The following is a 19,222-nucleotide window of genomic DNA, read 5'->3' on the forward strand; positions in this document are numbered from 1 at the left end:
TGGCTTGTCTCCATGAAATCTAGCAGGTTTATGTCAAATGCAGTTGACTGCCATTAATATGATACATTTTCCTCTTGTTCTTACCCGATATGGCTGAATGGAGCATAGTGTACCAACTACACTTCTTTGCTGTGATACAGTGTACTCCCGTTATAACAAACACGGTTATAACAAAATTATGGTTATAACGAAGTAAAAATTCAGACCACAACATCATTTCCCTTATGTATTTTCATTGTTTATTTGTTCGGTTATAAAGAAATTTGGATATAACGAAAGGTCCTGTGGGCTTCATTATAACAGGAGTCCACTGTATATCATGACTGCAACCTATACCTGTATATCAAATGACACTGAACTGTAGTTCACTCAGTTTCATGTTCCACTGGGTCTATCACCAATTATAACTTTCTATGGATCAGGAATACAATTACATGTAATTATGGTGACTTGGACTTTGGGACCGTTAACCTACCTTTGTCAGTGAAGGATTATCATATCAATGTTGTTGTTAAGAATCACTGATCCTGGCCAATCAAATGCCAGCATAACAATACAGACCCAATATTAAGTTGCTAATCACATCTGAGGATACAATTTTGTACTTAACGATCAAAATGTCATGGTTACATCTGTATTTGCACATCACACTGCTAATGGTATACCTCATGGTCACTCTTGTCTTTGCAATAGTTATTTGGTTGCTGTTTTTACTTACTTGTTTATATACATGAACAAGCCCTAACTGTTACACATCATGAAGCCCATTCGTTACCCATGAACACATCTTTTATGCACAATGTTTACTACCAGTATTCATTCTGAGTGTTTTAATGAGGTAGAGTAATAAAAGGCCTTCATCTGAGTCCTTTGTGTCCTTATGTAATTGTCTGTTTTGGTTCCAGAATTTTCCAAAGTCTCTTAATTGCTGGTAATGACTTATTGAGTGGCTGCAAAACATTTTTTTTTTTTTTTTTTTTTTTTTTTTTTTTTTTTAAAGGCTGGGGGTCAAGGTCAATGATCCCCCCCCCCCCCCAATCTGAGGACAGAACCTTTGGAAATTCATGGGTGTAACAATATTTGTCTACCTCCCCTCGCAGATACTATCATCACATAGCAAAACAGAGGAAACATTTGAGTTATGACATCCCAAATATTTGAAAAATATAACATGCAACTCTCATTACCACAAAGTCCTGAAGATTGGCAGCTTTCTTTTGTCATAATTATGGAAAATTTGTTATAACCCAAGGAAATTTAATAATTTAGGGACCAGATTTTTCTTTGTTTTAACAAATTTCACTCTGCCACAACCATGTTTGATGAAATGGGGGCCTGCTGTATATGTACAGTGTACTGGGTTTTAGGCACCCATAATAGTGATCTCCTAGCAGCACTTGCAGGCACAGACACACCAATATGCAATGCACACAGAGAACTTATTTGATGATACACTTTGCATGTTTGTCATAACACAATTTATTCTGTGCATTTTGTGCACAAGGGGACAGCACTTCTAGCTGTATGCCATCATAACATTATACAGAACATGATTGAGTGATCTGGGTGTTCCCTCAATTGCTTTAGTTATAGCCTCTGGTGTTAACTACGAGAGCGTTTTCCATCATTTAGATCATGTTCATAACATTACATTACTGGTACAGGAGGGAAACGTTGGGCTGCCAAATACTGTAATGCAAGATATTTTCGCAGCATGAAATTTTCGCGAATTGCCACTGGCATTAATGCATATAGTGTAGAACTAATTTTGTGTACATTTTAATTTCACGAATCTTGGCTCTCAAGAAAGTCGCAAAATTAAAATGCACACAAACATTTCTGGTTTTACAGTATTTTGCATATCATGAATTCATACCATACACCATTGCATCCATTACACTTGATTATTTCTATTTGTACACTAGCACCAGTCAAGCATTCTTCGATCCAAAATTCAGCTACATATAAGAGATTATCCGTACAGTGGAAACTCGGTATAACGAGATCCTTGGGATCATGACAATTTGTTCTTTATATCAGATATTTTGTTATATCAGTAGTCAATAAACAATACAAAACATAGGAAATGAATTCCTTGGGACCATAAAAATTAGTTTGTTATATCACTATCAGGTATTTTGTTATAAGAGATCTCTTTTATATCGAGTTTCCACTGTACATGGTCACCTCCTACATAGTAATGAATCAATCTGTTCATATATTAACTGGTTTAGTGCTCACTGCATCAAAATATACCTCAACCAGGAGATTACCCTACTTTGATTTTCACAGCATATCACTGGTTGATATTACAAGAAAGGTGTCTATTAAGAGAAAATTATATTCTGCATGGTTGCTTGGGGTGAGCAATTCAAGTGCCCTTTCAGGGCTAGACAATCTGGTGGTTTTGTATACAAGATAATTGGAATGATTTCTTATCAATGGCAAACTCACTGAAGTGGGCCAATTTCTGTCTCTTGCTTGTTGATGAATAACCTGTAAAGCTCATCATTTTGCCAAATTCTTTTGATTTCACCTCTATGACTGGAGTTCACTGTTCATTTGTGATTAGGGTTGGGGAACCTTAAATAACATGCACCATAAGCTGGCTACAGAATTGCGAAAATTAATCCTTACAAAGGAGGTATGATATGCAAAGAACTTGGAAAACATTAGTCAAAACATCAAACCTTTCTTGTTCCTGATCCTAACCTCAACAGCTCTTCGACACTGAGAGAACCACAATGGAGAAACATCATAGTCCACTCTACATTGCAAGATGGCAAACAAGCCTGCCACACAAGTAGCAAGACCAACATACTCCTGAAAAAGGAGCATGGTCACTAAACTTAGTCACTGATGGTTGTGGCTGCGTAACTTGGTCGCAGAGGATCATAGTGTGGAACTAGTTGACCTTGCATAAGTCAAATAATTGCCTAAGTCAAAGGTCTTTTCAAGTCCTTTTCTCTTCATATTCTATTGATTTTAATCCCTCATAAGTCGAATTTTCTAAAAGTCGAAGCTACTTCTTCAGTCCAAATAGATTCGACTTCGGCAAGGTTGACTGTTTAAGTTTGAAGCACAACACTTTGCTTTGTTCCTTCCAAGTTCATGTTCTATCCTCCGTTTAACATTCTATCTCATCCGTCTTCCTCCTCTGCTTTTCTTGCTTCTCGATCCCTCCTCGTCCTAGGGACATGCTTGACTACATTCATCTCCATAGGAATCGTTTCCAATCCATTCACCTGCAGAATCAAGACATATGAATTACAGGCAAAAGTTAAAATCACAGAAAATGACGAAAAACTAACAAACAGCAACAAAAACAAAAAAGAGAGGAAAAGTCATCTCCTTTCAATGTCTCTTATCTAACTAAACTGATCAAAACACAGGTCAATAAAATGATGTCCACACAGGAGAAGTCTTATTCAAGAAAATTCTCTCATTTCACTAAAATGAGTGTGATCTAGGCTGTATGCATATGATATGGGAAACCGTAAGCCATGATACCATCATATCCCAGGTTATAGCATTGTCACATTTTTTTTTTTTTTTTCTGAGATGTTACTATAATTTTGTAGAGTAATTCAGAGAGACATTATTTCAATACACAAAGTTGGCCGTGATTGCTTATTTCCATCTGTGGACTGATCAAAATGAATAGTGCTGTGGTACTGGTGGTGCTGCTACTGCAACCACATGAAGTGTTGCTGCAGAGCTGCAATCAGAAAGAGATAAATCATTCGTTAAATTAAGAGATTTATCTTATGTATCAGCGTTCATTTTTTGTTACAGAATAAAATCTTCTTGCATCAAGTTTTCAACTTACTTTCACTCATTTTTTGGTAACCCAAGGTACAGCACAAAAAAAGAAAAAAAAGAGATAACAAAAGAAGAAGTAATTATTCAACAGGACAGAGGATTCTCACTTGGTAACCCAGGCTACCAAATACCACATAATATGTTGACTTACTGTCACTGTGATGTTGTATGTTCCAAAATCTGTGATTGGTTCGTCAGGGAGAGTCAAGGCATGCTCTGGTACAACCACCCCAAACTGTGTTGGGTATAAAATAGATTAGAGGGGTAAACATAACAGATGCACACATTACGACGATTGGAAATACGATAGAAACTTTATTGGTATGTTGTCACTGTACTATCAAAATGCTTCCAAGATATGTGTGCCCATTGAGCATCTTCTCTTCTCCTTTGGATGAATTACAAACTAATAAATGCTTGAACATGAATGGTGAAACTACGTGTTGACACAATTATCAAAAGTGATACAATCAGTAACCTCAAAAAGGGAAAAAGCTTACATTTGAATTTCGACCATTTATTTTGAACAATCAATGCTTTGTTCAAACTTAGTTTACGAATACGGCAAGTTTGAATGAATGGGTCGAAATTTTCCTACAAAAACAGAAAGAATTGTGACTTGTAAGTTGAATCATAAACTCTTAATCATAACCATGAATTTCAAATATCAGAGCAATAGTTAGCCCTTTTACCACATATTCTTGCATCTCGTCAAGTTTGAATTGGATCAAACCCTCCTCAACTTTAAGCATAAAGTGTGCAATTTCAAATTTTGACCATAACCCATAATTACACACACAGAAAAGCATGATTTAACTGACTGTCTTTGTATTATCACATGTCAAAATTTGAGATGTTTACTGGCACATCCTTGAACTACTGAAGGAACAACTTTTGAGTTAACAAGAAATGATCATTGCAACTGATTGACAATGAATAGGAATATGAATAAAGAAATGATCATGAATAAACAGATAGGTGAACAATACTAAAAACACAAATACCAAACACCCAAGAGATAACACATGACACAGGGGCACAGACTAAAGAGAAAATAAATAAAAAGCAACTCACATTATGCCTGAAAGCATGGATTACATGATCCTTGGTGATGACATCCCACTTCAGTTCATGGTGCATTTTGACTGGCAGCTGATTCTTTTTCAGAAAAGCTATGGTCTACAGTTTCAGCACCACAAATAAAAGAAAAATAAGAGAAACATACAAATGAAAGTAAAATAACAATTCAACATTAAAAACACAAATAACATATTATGTCTAGGGTGACAAAACCATGTAACTCTTATTTTGGTGAAAATCACTTTTTTGATTAATTGTCAGATAATCAGTTGAGTTAAGTGATGTCCTGTCCAAATCCAAGCTGTCTTACAAAAAAAAAAAAAAAAAAAAAAAAAAAGAAAGAAAAAAGTTTAAAGAATGAAACCACCATGGCATGATAAATGAAAGGCTATCCCATTTGTTATGCTGCTTTGGCTGCCATGTTTTTGCTCTCCTATGAACATTTGAAATTTTTTAGATATAAAGTTTTGTCGCCCCAACACTGATCTGTCACAGCTAGTATATCATATCACTACACTATATTACCTGTTTTGTCCTTACTCACCACACAATACCCACATAAATGTACTGCTCAGGAGTCATACACCATACTAAGATTTAACATCTTAACCCCAAATCAGAGAGAATGGTTATAGCAAACCATTTTAAAGGGATCGTATAGTTTTGGTTGAGACATAATTTCAGGTTTCTAACATTTTTTTTTGGTGAGATAATGAGAAACCTCTTATGAAATATGAAAGAGCATGTAATTCCATGAGGAATTCAATGTTTATTTGATGAAAATTGCTTTTTAAATGGCTGAGATATCCAAAACAAAACAGAGCGATTCTAATAAAGTGTGGGACCCATCTTTTATTGCAATCGCTTCGTTTTACTTTGCTTTTGGATGTTTCAGTCATTCCAAACCAGATTTTCATCAAATAAACTTTGAATTCCTCTTAAAATATTATGCTCTGTACAATTTCTTCAGTGTTTTCTTGGTATCTTGCACAAAGTTAAAAGTCAAATTCTCATCTCCATCAATACTGTACCATCCCTTTAATTCAATGTGTATACAGCATTTACACAAAAGATCATTGATAACAACCAAAAAGCCTGCTGAAATGATATTTCTGTCATAGGTATGTTTGAAGAAAATTTCCAGGATTGTTTTAATTTTTCACTTCCTACAAATAACTGGACAGACAGACATGAACAGACTGACAACTTGACAACAACAACCCTGGAACCAGAGGTATGGGACATAAATTTTTACTTTGTTCTTATGAGAATTTCCTTATAACCATGTTCGTTTGAATGGGAGTGCACTGTATATTCTTGACTGCTCACACGCCACAACATTTATACATGATTCATTCATTTTTTGTTTTGGGCAGTCATACTGTATAAGCTGCTATTTTTGCGAGGGTTTGATTTCATGAATCACAGTTGGATCACAAATTTAACAATAACCGAAAATGTCACCAGGTGCTAGGGTAATAGTGCATTTAGGTTTCCGTCGATGTCTATTTGGAAAAATATCTGTACGCGAAAATAACAGCTTATACAGTAGTCAGTCCTGTATCACTAAAGAAACATGTGGGGGCATTTCAAATTTTGTCATATATCAAAACAGGATGATGAAGTGGGGAAGGAGATGACTAGTACAAGGAAACCGGATTATAATGAGCTTGCTTACAAAGTACCAGGTACTGTAAACGTCCATATTTTCACGCGAGTAATCTTTCACGATGAGCAACTCAAAAACATATTCGCTGATTCTTGAACTTGTGCTGCACATTTTTCAGCCAATTGAAAGTGTGCAGAGAAAATTGTGAAGATGTTTTTGCCGCAATTAACATTTGCACTCTCCAAAAGCAGCGTAAAAGTTTGTGTGTTTACAGTATAATGAGTCAAGTCAGCAGTCACGGTGACCTCGTTTTAACAGGGTGTCCCAGTACTTCAACAACTGCACTAATATTGTGTGCAATAAACGGCTCACAAATTTTTAATAGATATCAAATGTTTCCTGTTTCATGAGAATTCTTGAGACTGTTGCCTTTGCTTACCTTTACTGCCATTGGAGTGAGTCTGAGTGGTGCAGCCTTATCATCCTCCTCCTTCTGTTGGAATGTGAAAATAAAGAGGGAAAATATGAGATGTAGGGCACATAATGACCAAACATGGTAATTTATAGAAGAAAATGAAGTATGCATAATCTTACAGTTGAACTTGAAAGCTTTCAAGGAAATGCAGGGATGGCATGCAGTGATGTTGTTGAACAAACAGAGAAATACAGGGAAGTAAAGGGCGAGAGACCATATGAACGAACAATCAGACATAGAGTTAAAATCCTACAATCATCACAAAAACGGATTTCACAGGATTGATACTTATCACTGAGTAGGAAGAAATACTAATATTCACAGAGCTTCCATGAGATCTAATCATTTCTACTGATCAAGCACTTTCTATATCTCCAGTTCCATTTAATTACTACTAAAAAGTCTTGTTTATGATATCCTCCCCTCAAGCATTGATGTCCAAATGAAAAATAGCTACTACATCGTACTGGAACAGACTACAGGTGTTTATTTCATACAGTAGTTTGGGATCATCACAAGTTGCTATACAGCAGTTATCGTGATAATTTTTCAAATACAATGCAGTCCCATTTAAAAGGAACACCGTTATAACGAAATTCCGGTTACAACGAAGTAAAAATTCAGGCCAAGACATTATGCCCTCAATGTTTTTTGCTGTTTATTTATTCAGTTATAACAAAATTTCGATATAACGAGACAAAACTGCCGGTCCCGAAGACTTCGTTATAATGTGAGTCCACTGTACTCAAATCTGATTGATTAATGCATAGTCACTGCAACTGTAACTGCAACTACTGCAATTTAGAATTGCTGCAAAGAATGGTGCCCAGGTATGCCTTTACAAACCCCACCTGTTTGGCCAGTGCAAACTCCTTAAGGTTCTCAGGGGAGGCATAGACAGCCACACCTGATGGCAGCAACTTGTTTCTACCGATCCGCTTGTCCACCGTGATCACATCTCCTCGTAGGCCGTATTCTGGGAAGTGAAGTGACAAAAAAAAAAAAAGTCATTGGTACAATGTCCACTGGTGATGCTCCAGCAACATGGACATATCACACTATCGGCCTTCAACATGAACACTTAAAGGTCCTGTTTATCTCTGGGAGAAGTGATTTAAAAAATGTTAAAGATATCACATTTGATGCATATGTGCAGGTCAGTTGTAACATAAAACATCCTGCCATATAAAATTTTTGCAATAAAGCCTAAAATATAAGGAGATATCACTATTCACTCAACAAATCATAACTGTATAAAGTTTAGTCTGGAAACATTTTTATTTTAACTATTGTTCAGATTTTGTATATTTAACAATACTTAACATCGATTATACTGGTTCAAACTTTTACATTGGTTGTTTCTATCCCTAACTCACATTTTAGAAATACTTTGAAGCACTAATGCTGAAGTTTTGTTTCATCTTCATATGGTAAATTATGCCTTTGATGCTAATTGTACTGTATGTCTTACTAGTATCTGTTGATCAAAGTCTATGTCTATGCAACCATCGGCTCCAGCTTGTGTAGCAGGGTCTTGAACCTGTGACCTTTTGTGACTGATGCAGAAATAATGGCTAGGAGCCAGCTCCCTAAAGCTGCTGCAGAATATCAACTACCAAGGGACCAATTAAAGTTGTAACCAAACCTTGCCCTTAAAGACCTGGTAACGAGGGAATATACCATGAAGTGGGTAGACTGACCCTGCTCAGATATATTCTAGAATCTCCCAAACTGTACCGGATACAGCTTTATCGCTGATATTAATGTAATTACTTGTAGTATACACAGTCTAAAAATCTCAACTGGAGTGCAAGTTGATCATAGGCTTCTATGCCTGTATTAGCTGATGGGAGCTATTTGTAGTTTTCGAACATATCCTGGTGGGCCACAAATGAATATATAGATTCAATCTGGCCATCAATATTTTCCCATGTTATAGGGTCTTTACAGATCATGACCTTTGACCCTGCCAGGTAGTCATTCCGACCAACACCTCCTACAATTTGTACTCACTTGGGACATCCTGGGTGAGGATGAGCTGGAGCTTCCGGCGAGGATTGTGTTGGGTGTTCTCTTCCAGGATGTAGACCCTGTGCTGCTTCTTCAGCACCCTGGGCGCTTTGCCCAGTTTGGGGACGGGGGGCGGGAACAGTCTTCTCACAATGTTCACATTCTGAAGAAATCAAAGGACATACAAATCAAGTGTTCAGGATTTTTTGCATTTTGTTTTTGTTATTTTTCCACAAAGATCCAAATGATAAATCACAGTGATAGTGTCTATAAGAGATAGCAAAAGAAAAGTGAAAACCCTTTTGCAGTTTCATCTTTTAGTCAAACTACCACTAATTACATGTATATTTCTAAAAATTTGAAAGCTGTTCTGGTAGTAGAACTCTAGTTGACACAACTGCATGAATTATACCACTACTGCAACTATCTCTTCTAAGGTATAAATATGGTTTGATAAAGGAATTATAATGCATACAATTCATTCCATGGACGGCCATGGACCCATGTCCTGAAATCTTGGGCACCTTTGTCAACTGGTCCTTACTCAAAGAATAGCAGTAATTATTTTACACATCATGCATATGGTGGAATACTGCATGTACTGCATGACACAGATTACAATCTAGACTGTGCATTCCTGTTAAAACGAACACAGCTATAACGAAATACTTGTTACAACAAAGTGAAAATTCAGTTTCTAAAATTATCACCTAGTTTATCCAAACTGTTTGGCTATTAACATAGCGAAAGAAAACCGCTGGTCCCAAGGACTTTGTTTATAATGGGAGTGCACTGTACATCAATGGCCTAATGTTTGCTGTGATTTCTTGCATACACTTCACTTTCACTTGACCTTGAACAATAGAAATAATTTTTAGGCCGGTGATACACCTATTGTTTACTATAAAAATTACTACTAGTATCCTTTATTTGAATCACTATCAAAACACACACACACACACACACACACACATAAAATAAACAAATGATACATTTCAGAGGTTTAACACGATGTAACAGAATATTCTGTGCAGTTTATTAATAAATCTTAAGCACTTTATCAATCACTAGACAGTAGAAATGAAGCTACCCAGCCTGGGAAGTCATTTGCAATGTTCATAATCATAAACCAAAAATCAAAGAATACATGGAAAAAGCCTTCATCAACCCGGTTCAATTTGTTGTTGTTGTTGTTTAATCCCACATGGTGAATTATCCTGATCTTCACAAGGGAGCATACAATCAGAAAATTTCTTACCCCACCCACAAAGAATACAAGATTCCAATATGATAGTTACATGACTGTATTTACAAGACTGTCAATCAGTTGCTCCACTTGCACTACAAACTTTCCATGTATATTCAAACCTTGTGCATGAGAAAAAGGTGTAGTGCATAATCACTTTGCCATATTTTACTATTAAAACAACAACTGTCCTAAGTAAAAACCTGACACCTTCTTGATGTCTGAATGAAAACAATTTCCTGACAAATTTATTGCACTATATTGACAATTGGTTATATACCATGGTGCAAAATACTAGATGTCAACAATTTTAATCCTATCCTAACCTTAGACTAAGGCTAATGTACAGACTTTGAACTTACCCTCTGTTGAAGCTGAGTAAGTACTGCTGCACTGTGACCGACAGTGGAAAGGAGTTGGCTTGACCGCCTCACAATGGCTTGAGAGAATGCTGATAGCATGTTGATCAACACAAAGCTGCCATTTGTGGGTAATGATAAAACAGGAAGTAAAATTTCACTGCAACTTACAAACTACTAAGAATCGCAACATTGCCTTTGTTGAATTCCTCAATGAAAATATTGGAGAGTTCCTTTAGATGTACCCCTACAACTAATTTTGCCACACCATTCTGTACTACCTTACCCTTGTTTAACCTGCGCATGTTAGCACGGATGAGTGCAGCATGCATGCACATACAGATCTCTAGGTACACATTTGGCAAGTGGAAGGGGAAACAAATTGCATATCTGTGCACGTGCATAAGCTGACATTAGGTAACAAGGGTAGAGTAGTGTAGAGTGATACAGCAAAATAAATCAAGATAAATTTTTATTTACCTGAAAATATGCTGTAACCAACATAATAGCATAGGTATGAATAGTGCAGTGCATGCATCAAATGTGGAAAAGTCTTCGCTGTTTGTGACAAGGTGCCTATATTTGCAGTAGGGGCCATTTCATTCACTGATGAAAGGACCAATCAGGTGCAAGAGTACCGTCACTACATTCCCATACATATAGAAACATTTGCTTGCAAGTACATGTAACTCCCGCTTTAGTTCTGAAGTGGGACAAAACACACTTGACGCTCTTCGGCTGTTTCATCAATGAATGAACATGATGAGACTGCCCCTGCTGCAAATAGGCACCCTGTTGCAAACAGGAATGATTAAGTTAGTATGCCTACTCTATATAGATCTAGATAGTTACACGTACGGCCAGCGCCACATTCTTGGGGGGGGGGGGGTGGACCAGTTTATCATTTCTGGTGTCACTTCTGGGTTTCATAATGGCCCTGAGTACTAGTATTCAGTTTGGTTAGAACATTTTTAATTATTAAAGTAAATTAAGTTATTATTTTTGACATGATTCACAACTTACTTGGGACAGACTGTCGACTGTCTAAGAAGAAAAAACTCTATTTGTTTGGACAAAAAATTGAGTTATAATCAAAACATATAAAATCTCATACTGTAAAAGTGGATATTTTTGTGCGAGTAATTTTTCGCACTTGGCTGGGTAAGAAGAGTTTCACGTATCCTTAATTCCGAGGAATCAAGACATCAACTACTGGAACATATGGCACACAAAAATATTCCCATGCTTTTGTTTTCACGCTAGCTTCTGATTGCGCGAAATACGCGGAAATTTCCACTTTTACAGTAATCTCATGGAGAGTGGACAGGTGTGTGTAACAAAAAATCACAGTGCGAACTTGCGACCACTTATATAAATATATATCAGATGCGAGATGGATAAGTAGTGAAGAGAAGTGACGAATGAGTAGCTGCACAGTCACAGTCACTCGTCACCGTGTACGCTACGTACATACATACGCAAAGCCGATCAGTTGAAGTGCAGTGAGTTGTTTAGAAAAATGAGTGACAAAAGTATGCGCTTGTAAGCGCGCTCGTAATTGATGAGTGAGCGTGGTGAATGTTTGTTTTAATGTGACATCAGAGCCATGTGATGGAACAAAAACCTCGAGTCAATCGTGAGTTGTTTTTAGGCCTACATGGGAGTCAACGCGTATGAATGGAAATGGGTGACGTCAGCCATGCGCTAAATTTATCCACTTTTGCTCAAACAAAATTGCACGGCTGACAACTAGCCCGACCAGAAGCTGTTAGTGTTAGTACGCTGTCGCGCTACTTTAATACAGTCTGAGCGACTGGGCTGTGTATAGTTAGGCTGACAACCAGAGTCCGCAGAGAGTGTGAGTGATGGACAAATGATGGAACTTTTATTTAACTAAATGTCACGTGATGGGCAATCGACCAATCGCATAGCTAGACTACATTCTACTTAATGCACTTGTCAATTGAAGTCCCGGCCCATGGGTACCCAGGGATGGCCGGGACTTGCAACCAAGTTGGGCGGGGATTTCAGCATTTTTTTCGCCCGGGTGGGTCGCGAATAGACCGGGCTTTGTAGGGGGAAATTCACTTAATTTTTCTCGGTGGGCCGGGGATGTACCGGGGTGTTGTCGGGGGAAATACAATTATTTTGCCCCGGTGGGTCGGGAATGGACCGTGGTGTGTCGGGGGAGATTCACTTATTTTGCCCCGGTGGGTGGGGAATATACCGGGGTTTGTCGGGGGAAATTCGCTCCAACCAAATGGCAGGCATTTGGGGCGGGAATTTTGGCCGGGATTGAGCCAGATTTTGCTTGAGAGTTGATTATGACTTGTACCATTTCCAGTACAGTAATGTGACCATAAATTATTTCGCTTGACTAGCAATTCCCCGCTATTGAGGACTCCGTAACGTTGCCCAAAAGTTGCGTAAACGCATGAATCACGTAAAGAGCCTAGCGCGAAACATGCGCGATTTGCGCATTTCATGAATTTTTCTGACGTGGAACCTTCGATCGTATTGTCCGCGGATGTGCGCTGGATCGGCGCTTTACGCGATTCCACGCGGGCGGGCTCGGTCACACTGCCCAAAAGTTGCGTAATCGCATAAATCACGTACCGGTAACTAGGAAATTTGGTTTTTTGTGCTTGTCCGTCGAGAATTTTACCATTTTCGCTGATTAAATCACCGATGAATTGCGCAAGAACTACGGAAAGATCACGCAAAAATATAGCGCCACAATCACACGTGAGTTGTTAGTGATACATTAGTGATTCCTCGATCAGTATTTCGTGAGTATTTACCGTGTTCTGTTAGAGATACATAGGCCTACGCCAATATTTTTTTTTTCAGTGATTTTCAGTGATACGTAGGTGTTTCAAGCGCGAAACATGCGTCATTATTTATAGTCTGCTTTTTTGTCAGTGGAGAGTCGTTGGTGAACGCGATAGCGGCAACATTTTTGTGAACAATCGCTGATATTCCACGCATATTTCGCGCATTGTTCACGTAAGAACCACGCAAACTACGCAAAAATTACGTAAAACAGCGCAATACTGCGTAAAATTTTTACGCGAAGCCGAGTTTTCAGCTCCTCAAAACATGGAATTGCGTAAAGTGCCGATCCGGCGCACATCGGCTGACAACTACGAAGGTTCAAAATTGTAGACAAACTCATGAAATGCGCAAATTGCGCATCGTATCACGTAAAATAAGGCTTGAATTTCTTACGTGATTCATGCGTTTACGTGACTTTTGGGCAGTGTGACAGGTCCTCAAAAGCCAGGTTTTTGAGCAGCTCAAAACTCGGCTTGGTGTAAAAGTTTACACACTTCTAGGCAGTATTGCGCTGTTTTAGTTTTTATGTAATTTTTGCGTAGTTTGCGTTGTTCTTACGCGAACAACGCGCGAAATATGCGTGGAATATCAGTGATTGTTTGCGAAAATGTTGCCGCTATCACGTTTATGTGCGATTCATACGCAGTTAATTGTGATAAAGCGCAGATTATGCGTGATTTTCCGTGGACCTCTGTCGTCAGGCGTCGCGCACAATCACGAATTCGCCCTATTTGGGGCCTTTGCGTGCCTATGCGCTGATTAGTGATTTTTGAGTGATATTTCCGTAGTTCTTGTGCAATTCATCGGTGATTTTCATCGCGTAAATCAGCGAAAATTCTCAACGGACAAGCACGCGCAAAACCAAATTTCTTGCGTGATTCACGCAAACTTACGCGACTTTTGGGCAGTGTGACCGGGCCTTGAGGGTCGGGACTTGGCCGGGGATTTCTATACAAATATGCCCGACTTGTCGGGGACTTGGCCGGGGATTTCTGCACAAATATTGCCCGGACTGTCGGGGAATTGGCCGGGGATTTCAACTTCAATTTTGCTCGGCCTGCCGGGGACTTAGCGGGGGATTTCCGTGAAAATTTTGCCCGACCTGTCGGAGACTTGGCCGGGACTTGGCCGGGTAGTGTAACATCCCAAAATTGCAAGTGGGATGCAAGTCCCGCCCATCCCCGGGTACCCATGGGCCGGGACTAGGCCTACACAATTGACAAGTGCATAAAAAGTTAGACATCTAGAACTGGTGTAGGCCTAGGTCGTGTTGTAAAAAAATATAATGCCCAGTGTCGTAAATAATGCCCCTCACTGCCGCACACTACCTTAGCTAAGATTCTAGATAACGCCTGGGCGCTGTGCCTGTGGGTAACCAAGCAGAGCAGTAACATGTTACAGCCTCGCCGGTGCGGTTAGGACACCCTTGTTGACCCATCCGGATCCAGGGGTGGTATTCTGTAAGGATCCTAGGACAGCTCTCGCTCCTAAATACGCGATTGGTATTCTGTAACACCGCGCGTAGGAGGAGAAATAGGACAGGTCAATAGCACAATCAGGGTATGCAATTGTGTAACAGGGCAAAAATGAAAAAACTTGTTGAAAATGCTTTTTTTGTTGTTTGTTGTAGCTGAGTGTTCAAATTTTCATTTCATGTAAAGAAAGAGTCAAAATTTTGCATTAAACTGCGCATAAATTAGCATTTAAATTAGGGGTGTCGAATTACATTGAAATGACTAATATATTGGAAAAATTCATTAAAAAAAAAGGAGAATGCTTTTTTCATCTGATATTGCTGTTAGATATTCCTGATAAATATCCCTTTCATTCACCACCAGCACATAGCCATGACATATCACAAAATATGAATGAATTTCATATTTTCACTTCTCGAAATGGATGATCAATTTTGTAGGCATTATTTTGAATTCAAATAAAACCACTTTTACATATTTTATCATATTTCACTTTTGCCAGAGAGTGAAGAGGCGAAACTTTCAGGAATAGGTAACAGACATATAGTGGCCATTATTACAAATTTTTATGAAATTAGGGCTGGTACTTTGGAAGATATTATATTTTTCATCTAAAAAATTATCTGTACAGTTTGACCTTGAATGTGCGCACAGTGTTTGGATCAATTCTCATATTTGTAAACACAGATAGAAGAATGAATGTGAGATTTATGATGACTTGAGTTGATATCCAAGCTGTGACACTCAAACAATGACATATTAAGCCAAAATACTATGTTTTTGCTTATGATATCTTTAGAAATTGAACAAGCATTGAAATATGAACACGGAACACTTATCATATGACCTTCATGCAGTATTACATGGGCGTGTATCGGTCTTATTTATGCTCAGCAATTTGTAAAAATATAAAAAAATAAGTTCCTATTGCTCAAATTTGCTAAAATTTTCACACAATAGATTTCTACATATGTACAATTCATGGTTAAAAAAACAAGGATATTCAATAAGGGGAAAAGATTCTTTAAAGTAGTCAAATCAGGATATACCTAACTGAAAGTACTGAAAAACGGCTGCACTTATTTTACTCAGCATTTGAAAATGGCTCAAAACTCAAAACTGGCTGAACATTTATTGGCAAACAGCACACCATATTGTAGTGTGTCTTCAGTACTTTCAGGAAAAGCGAAAAAATAAGCTGTTTCTCCATGTATAGCTGTACAGCATGGGTTAAAAGGTCACAATGTCACAAAAATAAGCCAGCATTACACTCCTACCAGGATGGGACTTCAGACCTTATAACTTTCTCCAGCTGAAAGAACCACTGTTTTTTATTGCATGCAAGCAATGCCAGGAAAAAATCCATTAATTTGATACCAAACACATAGGGGTAGACTTAAAATATGGACCTCAAATCTTGATTTTACGTAAGTTGTAAAACGCTTTTTTTGACGCATTACGTGGGTTTTGGGGGACTTTTTGGTAATTAATCTTTAATAATTAACAGTAAATGAGAAGAAATTAGCTATTGTCTTACCACATGTGATTACTGATGTCTTGGCATGCTGCATGTGAATTTTTAAGTCAGTTGGTGCATTCTTTTAGAAGTTACAATTTTTTAAAGTGAGAAAGTCATGATTGCATACCCTGATTGTGCTTATCACCGACAGTGACGTCAGGGATCCTTATTTCTCTCCCAGTTTAGGATAGGGGCGTAACTTGATATGTTAATTAGATATAATTAGATGTTAATGAGATCTTAAGATAAGTGGTATTCTGTAAGCACAAGTAGGATCAAGTTTAGGAGCAAAAATAAGGATAGCCTCTAGGCAATCTTTCTCTGGCGCTTTATGCCGGGCTAATGCGTACATAGGCCATATGACGACCTACTGTCTCTTATTTTGTATGTTCATGAACAAGAAAATAAATACATGAATCGTATAAGAGAGTTATCTGTTCCTCTCATACTGAGGATTCTAAAACTGCAGTCTATAATGTTCGAAACAATTGTATTCTTTATCTAGCTGGTATGTGTTTATTTGTTTGTTGTTCGCCATTTTCAATTCAATTCACACTTCATTTTATTCGGCACAAAATAAATCAAAAGCATATTATGTACACAATAACAACAAAAGCTATTATTATAATTATTAATATTGTAAAAATGATAATCATTATTAATATTATCATTATCATTATTATTATTATTACTATTATTATTATTATCATCATCATCATTTTCATTATTATTATTGTGAGTATTATTCTTATTCTTATTCTTATTCTTATTCTTATTATTATTGTCATTATTGTTGTTATCATTATTTAATGCTCAGCGTCGGCCCGATCGTCATGCGGACGCAGTGCAAGTAGCTTACCTTCGCCGCCCACATTACGTGACCCTCGAAGTCGTTGCTATGAAGATCTAGTAACCAAATAAAAGAAAAAGAAACGTAGAATACGCAGTGCGCTTCTAGGTCGCGTGTAGAATATGAAAAGTACTAGTAACGCAACGATCCATACGCACACATTATTGTTAAGACGTACCTATAGTGTGTGACGCAACCCGGTGACCTAACAGTCTTTTTTTTCAAAATGTAGTGTACTTAATAAAATAATAATAGTGAGACTCTTATAAAGCGCACATTTCTACCTAAAAATGATACTTACGCGTTTATACAAGGATATCATGGAGCTATAGCAGTTCCATGTTTATATCTTTGTTTAATCTGTCAGTAATCTCCTTTATTTATTCTGTTATCATTGCCCAGCATGTAAGTCTATACTACCATAAAGATAGGGGAGAGCTAGCGGGGTGAATTAAGTGGGACAAAAAAATTGTGATTTGATGAATTTTCTCGAATAACTTTCTGATATTTAGAATGGGGCACACATGTTAAATCGGACCCAAAGACTTTTGATGCTAGCCACATAACGGATTGCTACGCTATATTCCTGTAAGTGTCGTATTTGTGTTGTCTTTGGGTTTTTTTTTTTTTTTTCGTGGGAGAAATGGAACATTATATATTTGGTTTGGTTTAAGTGGGACAAACAGTAACTATAAGCAAGACATTATTATTTAAAGCATATCGATCATAGAATAATGTGAGCGCATCTGTGTGTGTGTGTGTGTGTGTGCATCTATTATTATTATTTTTTTTATATTTAAGAAAATCTTATATATTTTGTAATAACTTTGAATTAAGGGCGAAGTTTGGCATGCAGTGATGATATCCCAGTTTACCCCAACATCCTTCAAAAGTTCAAAATTTGAGCTAATTTCTGCAAAAACTTTAAATGCAAATTAATGGAACTCGTAAGGTCTACATGGTGGGCTAAGTGCGTGCTAAAGCTTTGATAATCGAAATTGTATTCTTAACTGTAAAATTAGACTGACAATACATTTTTAACTCCTCGTACAGTAGAGCTGCGTTTGAGCAATGTAGATCTTGGGCGCGCATTGCGTAAAATTAGCCAGATGATTGGCTTATAGATACTGCGTCGGGCGTGTCCTGTCTTTCCTCATTAATATTCATTATTCATAAATGACTGTCCTAGGATAGGCGTAGGACAGGCTTACAGAATACCGATTTTGCCTGTCCTAAGGGTATCCTATTTTCTGTCCTACGCGCGCTCCTAGGATCGAAATAAGGATCGCGCTTACAGAATACCACCCCGGATCCCCAGCCCGACCAGACCCCGTGCGAAGCACGGCTACACACGGCTGCCTGTACAGCGACCGCCAAAATACTCACAATCACGGATTCTGAGACACAGACCTTCCTTCTTTTCGTAGTGATGAACAGTTGCTTGGGGTTTTTTTTTTTCCCCTGTGGACCTCCAACGCTCCTACTGATATTCAACACGTCATATCGTCGACCACTAATTTTGATAAATATTGATTCTGTCGTTCTCTCTAGAAAACCGCTAGTGACTGGATGCACGACCAACAGAACCACCATCCGATCATGATAATGTCTGGCCAAAAATCACGTGTGATATCCTGGATGGGGCCCGTTACGTTGTGCGTGTGTCACACACCTACTTACTGTACTGCTGCACGAGTATTGCGTAGAAAACCGACGAAAGACAAACTGATGGACTGCCGATTTGAATCATCTCTCTTTGCTCTAATGATTACTGACTAAGAAAATAGAAAAAAAAAAAGGAGAGGGATAGAGACGACAAAACATACAACAAAACACGAGACAGACGCGTAAATTAAATACCAGGACATAGCCAATCTACTTTAGTAATCAAATCCAGAAAGATGTGACTCTGCCAGCCCTTCCATCTGATTTGCTGATTCTC

The 19,222-nt window shown here is 37.9% G+C and overlaps 1 protein-coding gene across 2 annotated transcripts; it reads right to left on the minus strand.

The window, feature by feature from the left end:
• Positions 1-227: 227 nt before the first annotated feature.
• LOC140237661 (large ribosomal subunit protein bL9m-like) lies at positions 228-18,865 on the minus strand. 2 transcript variants are annotated; one of them, XM_072317587.1, is made up of 8 exons: positions 18,667-18,865; positions 10,605-10,719; positions 9,000-9,159; positions 7,838-7,962; positions 6,951-7,001; positions 4,897-5,001; positions 3,974-4,057; positions 228-3,245 (listed from the first exon to the last, which is right to left on the minus strand). In XM_072317587.1, the coding sequence occupies exons 2-8, from the start codon at positions 10,701-10,703 to the stop codon at positions 3,141-3,143; spliced, it is 729 nt and encodes a 242-aa protein (XP_072173688.1). In that variant the 5' UTR covers positions 10,704-10,719; positions 18,667-18,865; the 3' UTR covers positions 228-3,140. The 2 variants fall into 2 exon arrangements, with proteins under 2 accessions (XP_072173688.1, XP_072173687.1); XM_072317586.1 differs by having other exon boundaries at positions 6,951-7,004.
• Positions 18,866-19,222: the final 357 nt, after the last annotated feature.

This window comes from Diadema setosum, chromosome 14 (assembly GCF_964275005.1).
Source record: "Diadema setosum chromosome 14, eeDiaSeto1, whole genome shotgun sequence".
Taxonomy (NCBI): Eukaryota; Metazoa; Echinodermata; class Echinoidea; order Diadematoida; family Diadematidae; genus Diadema; species Diadema setosum.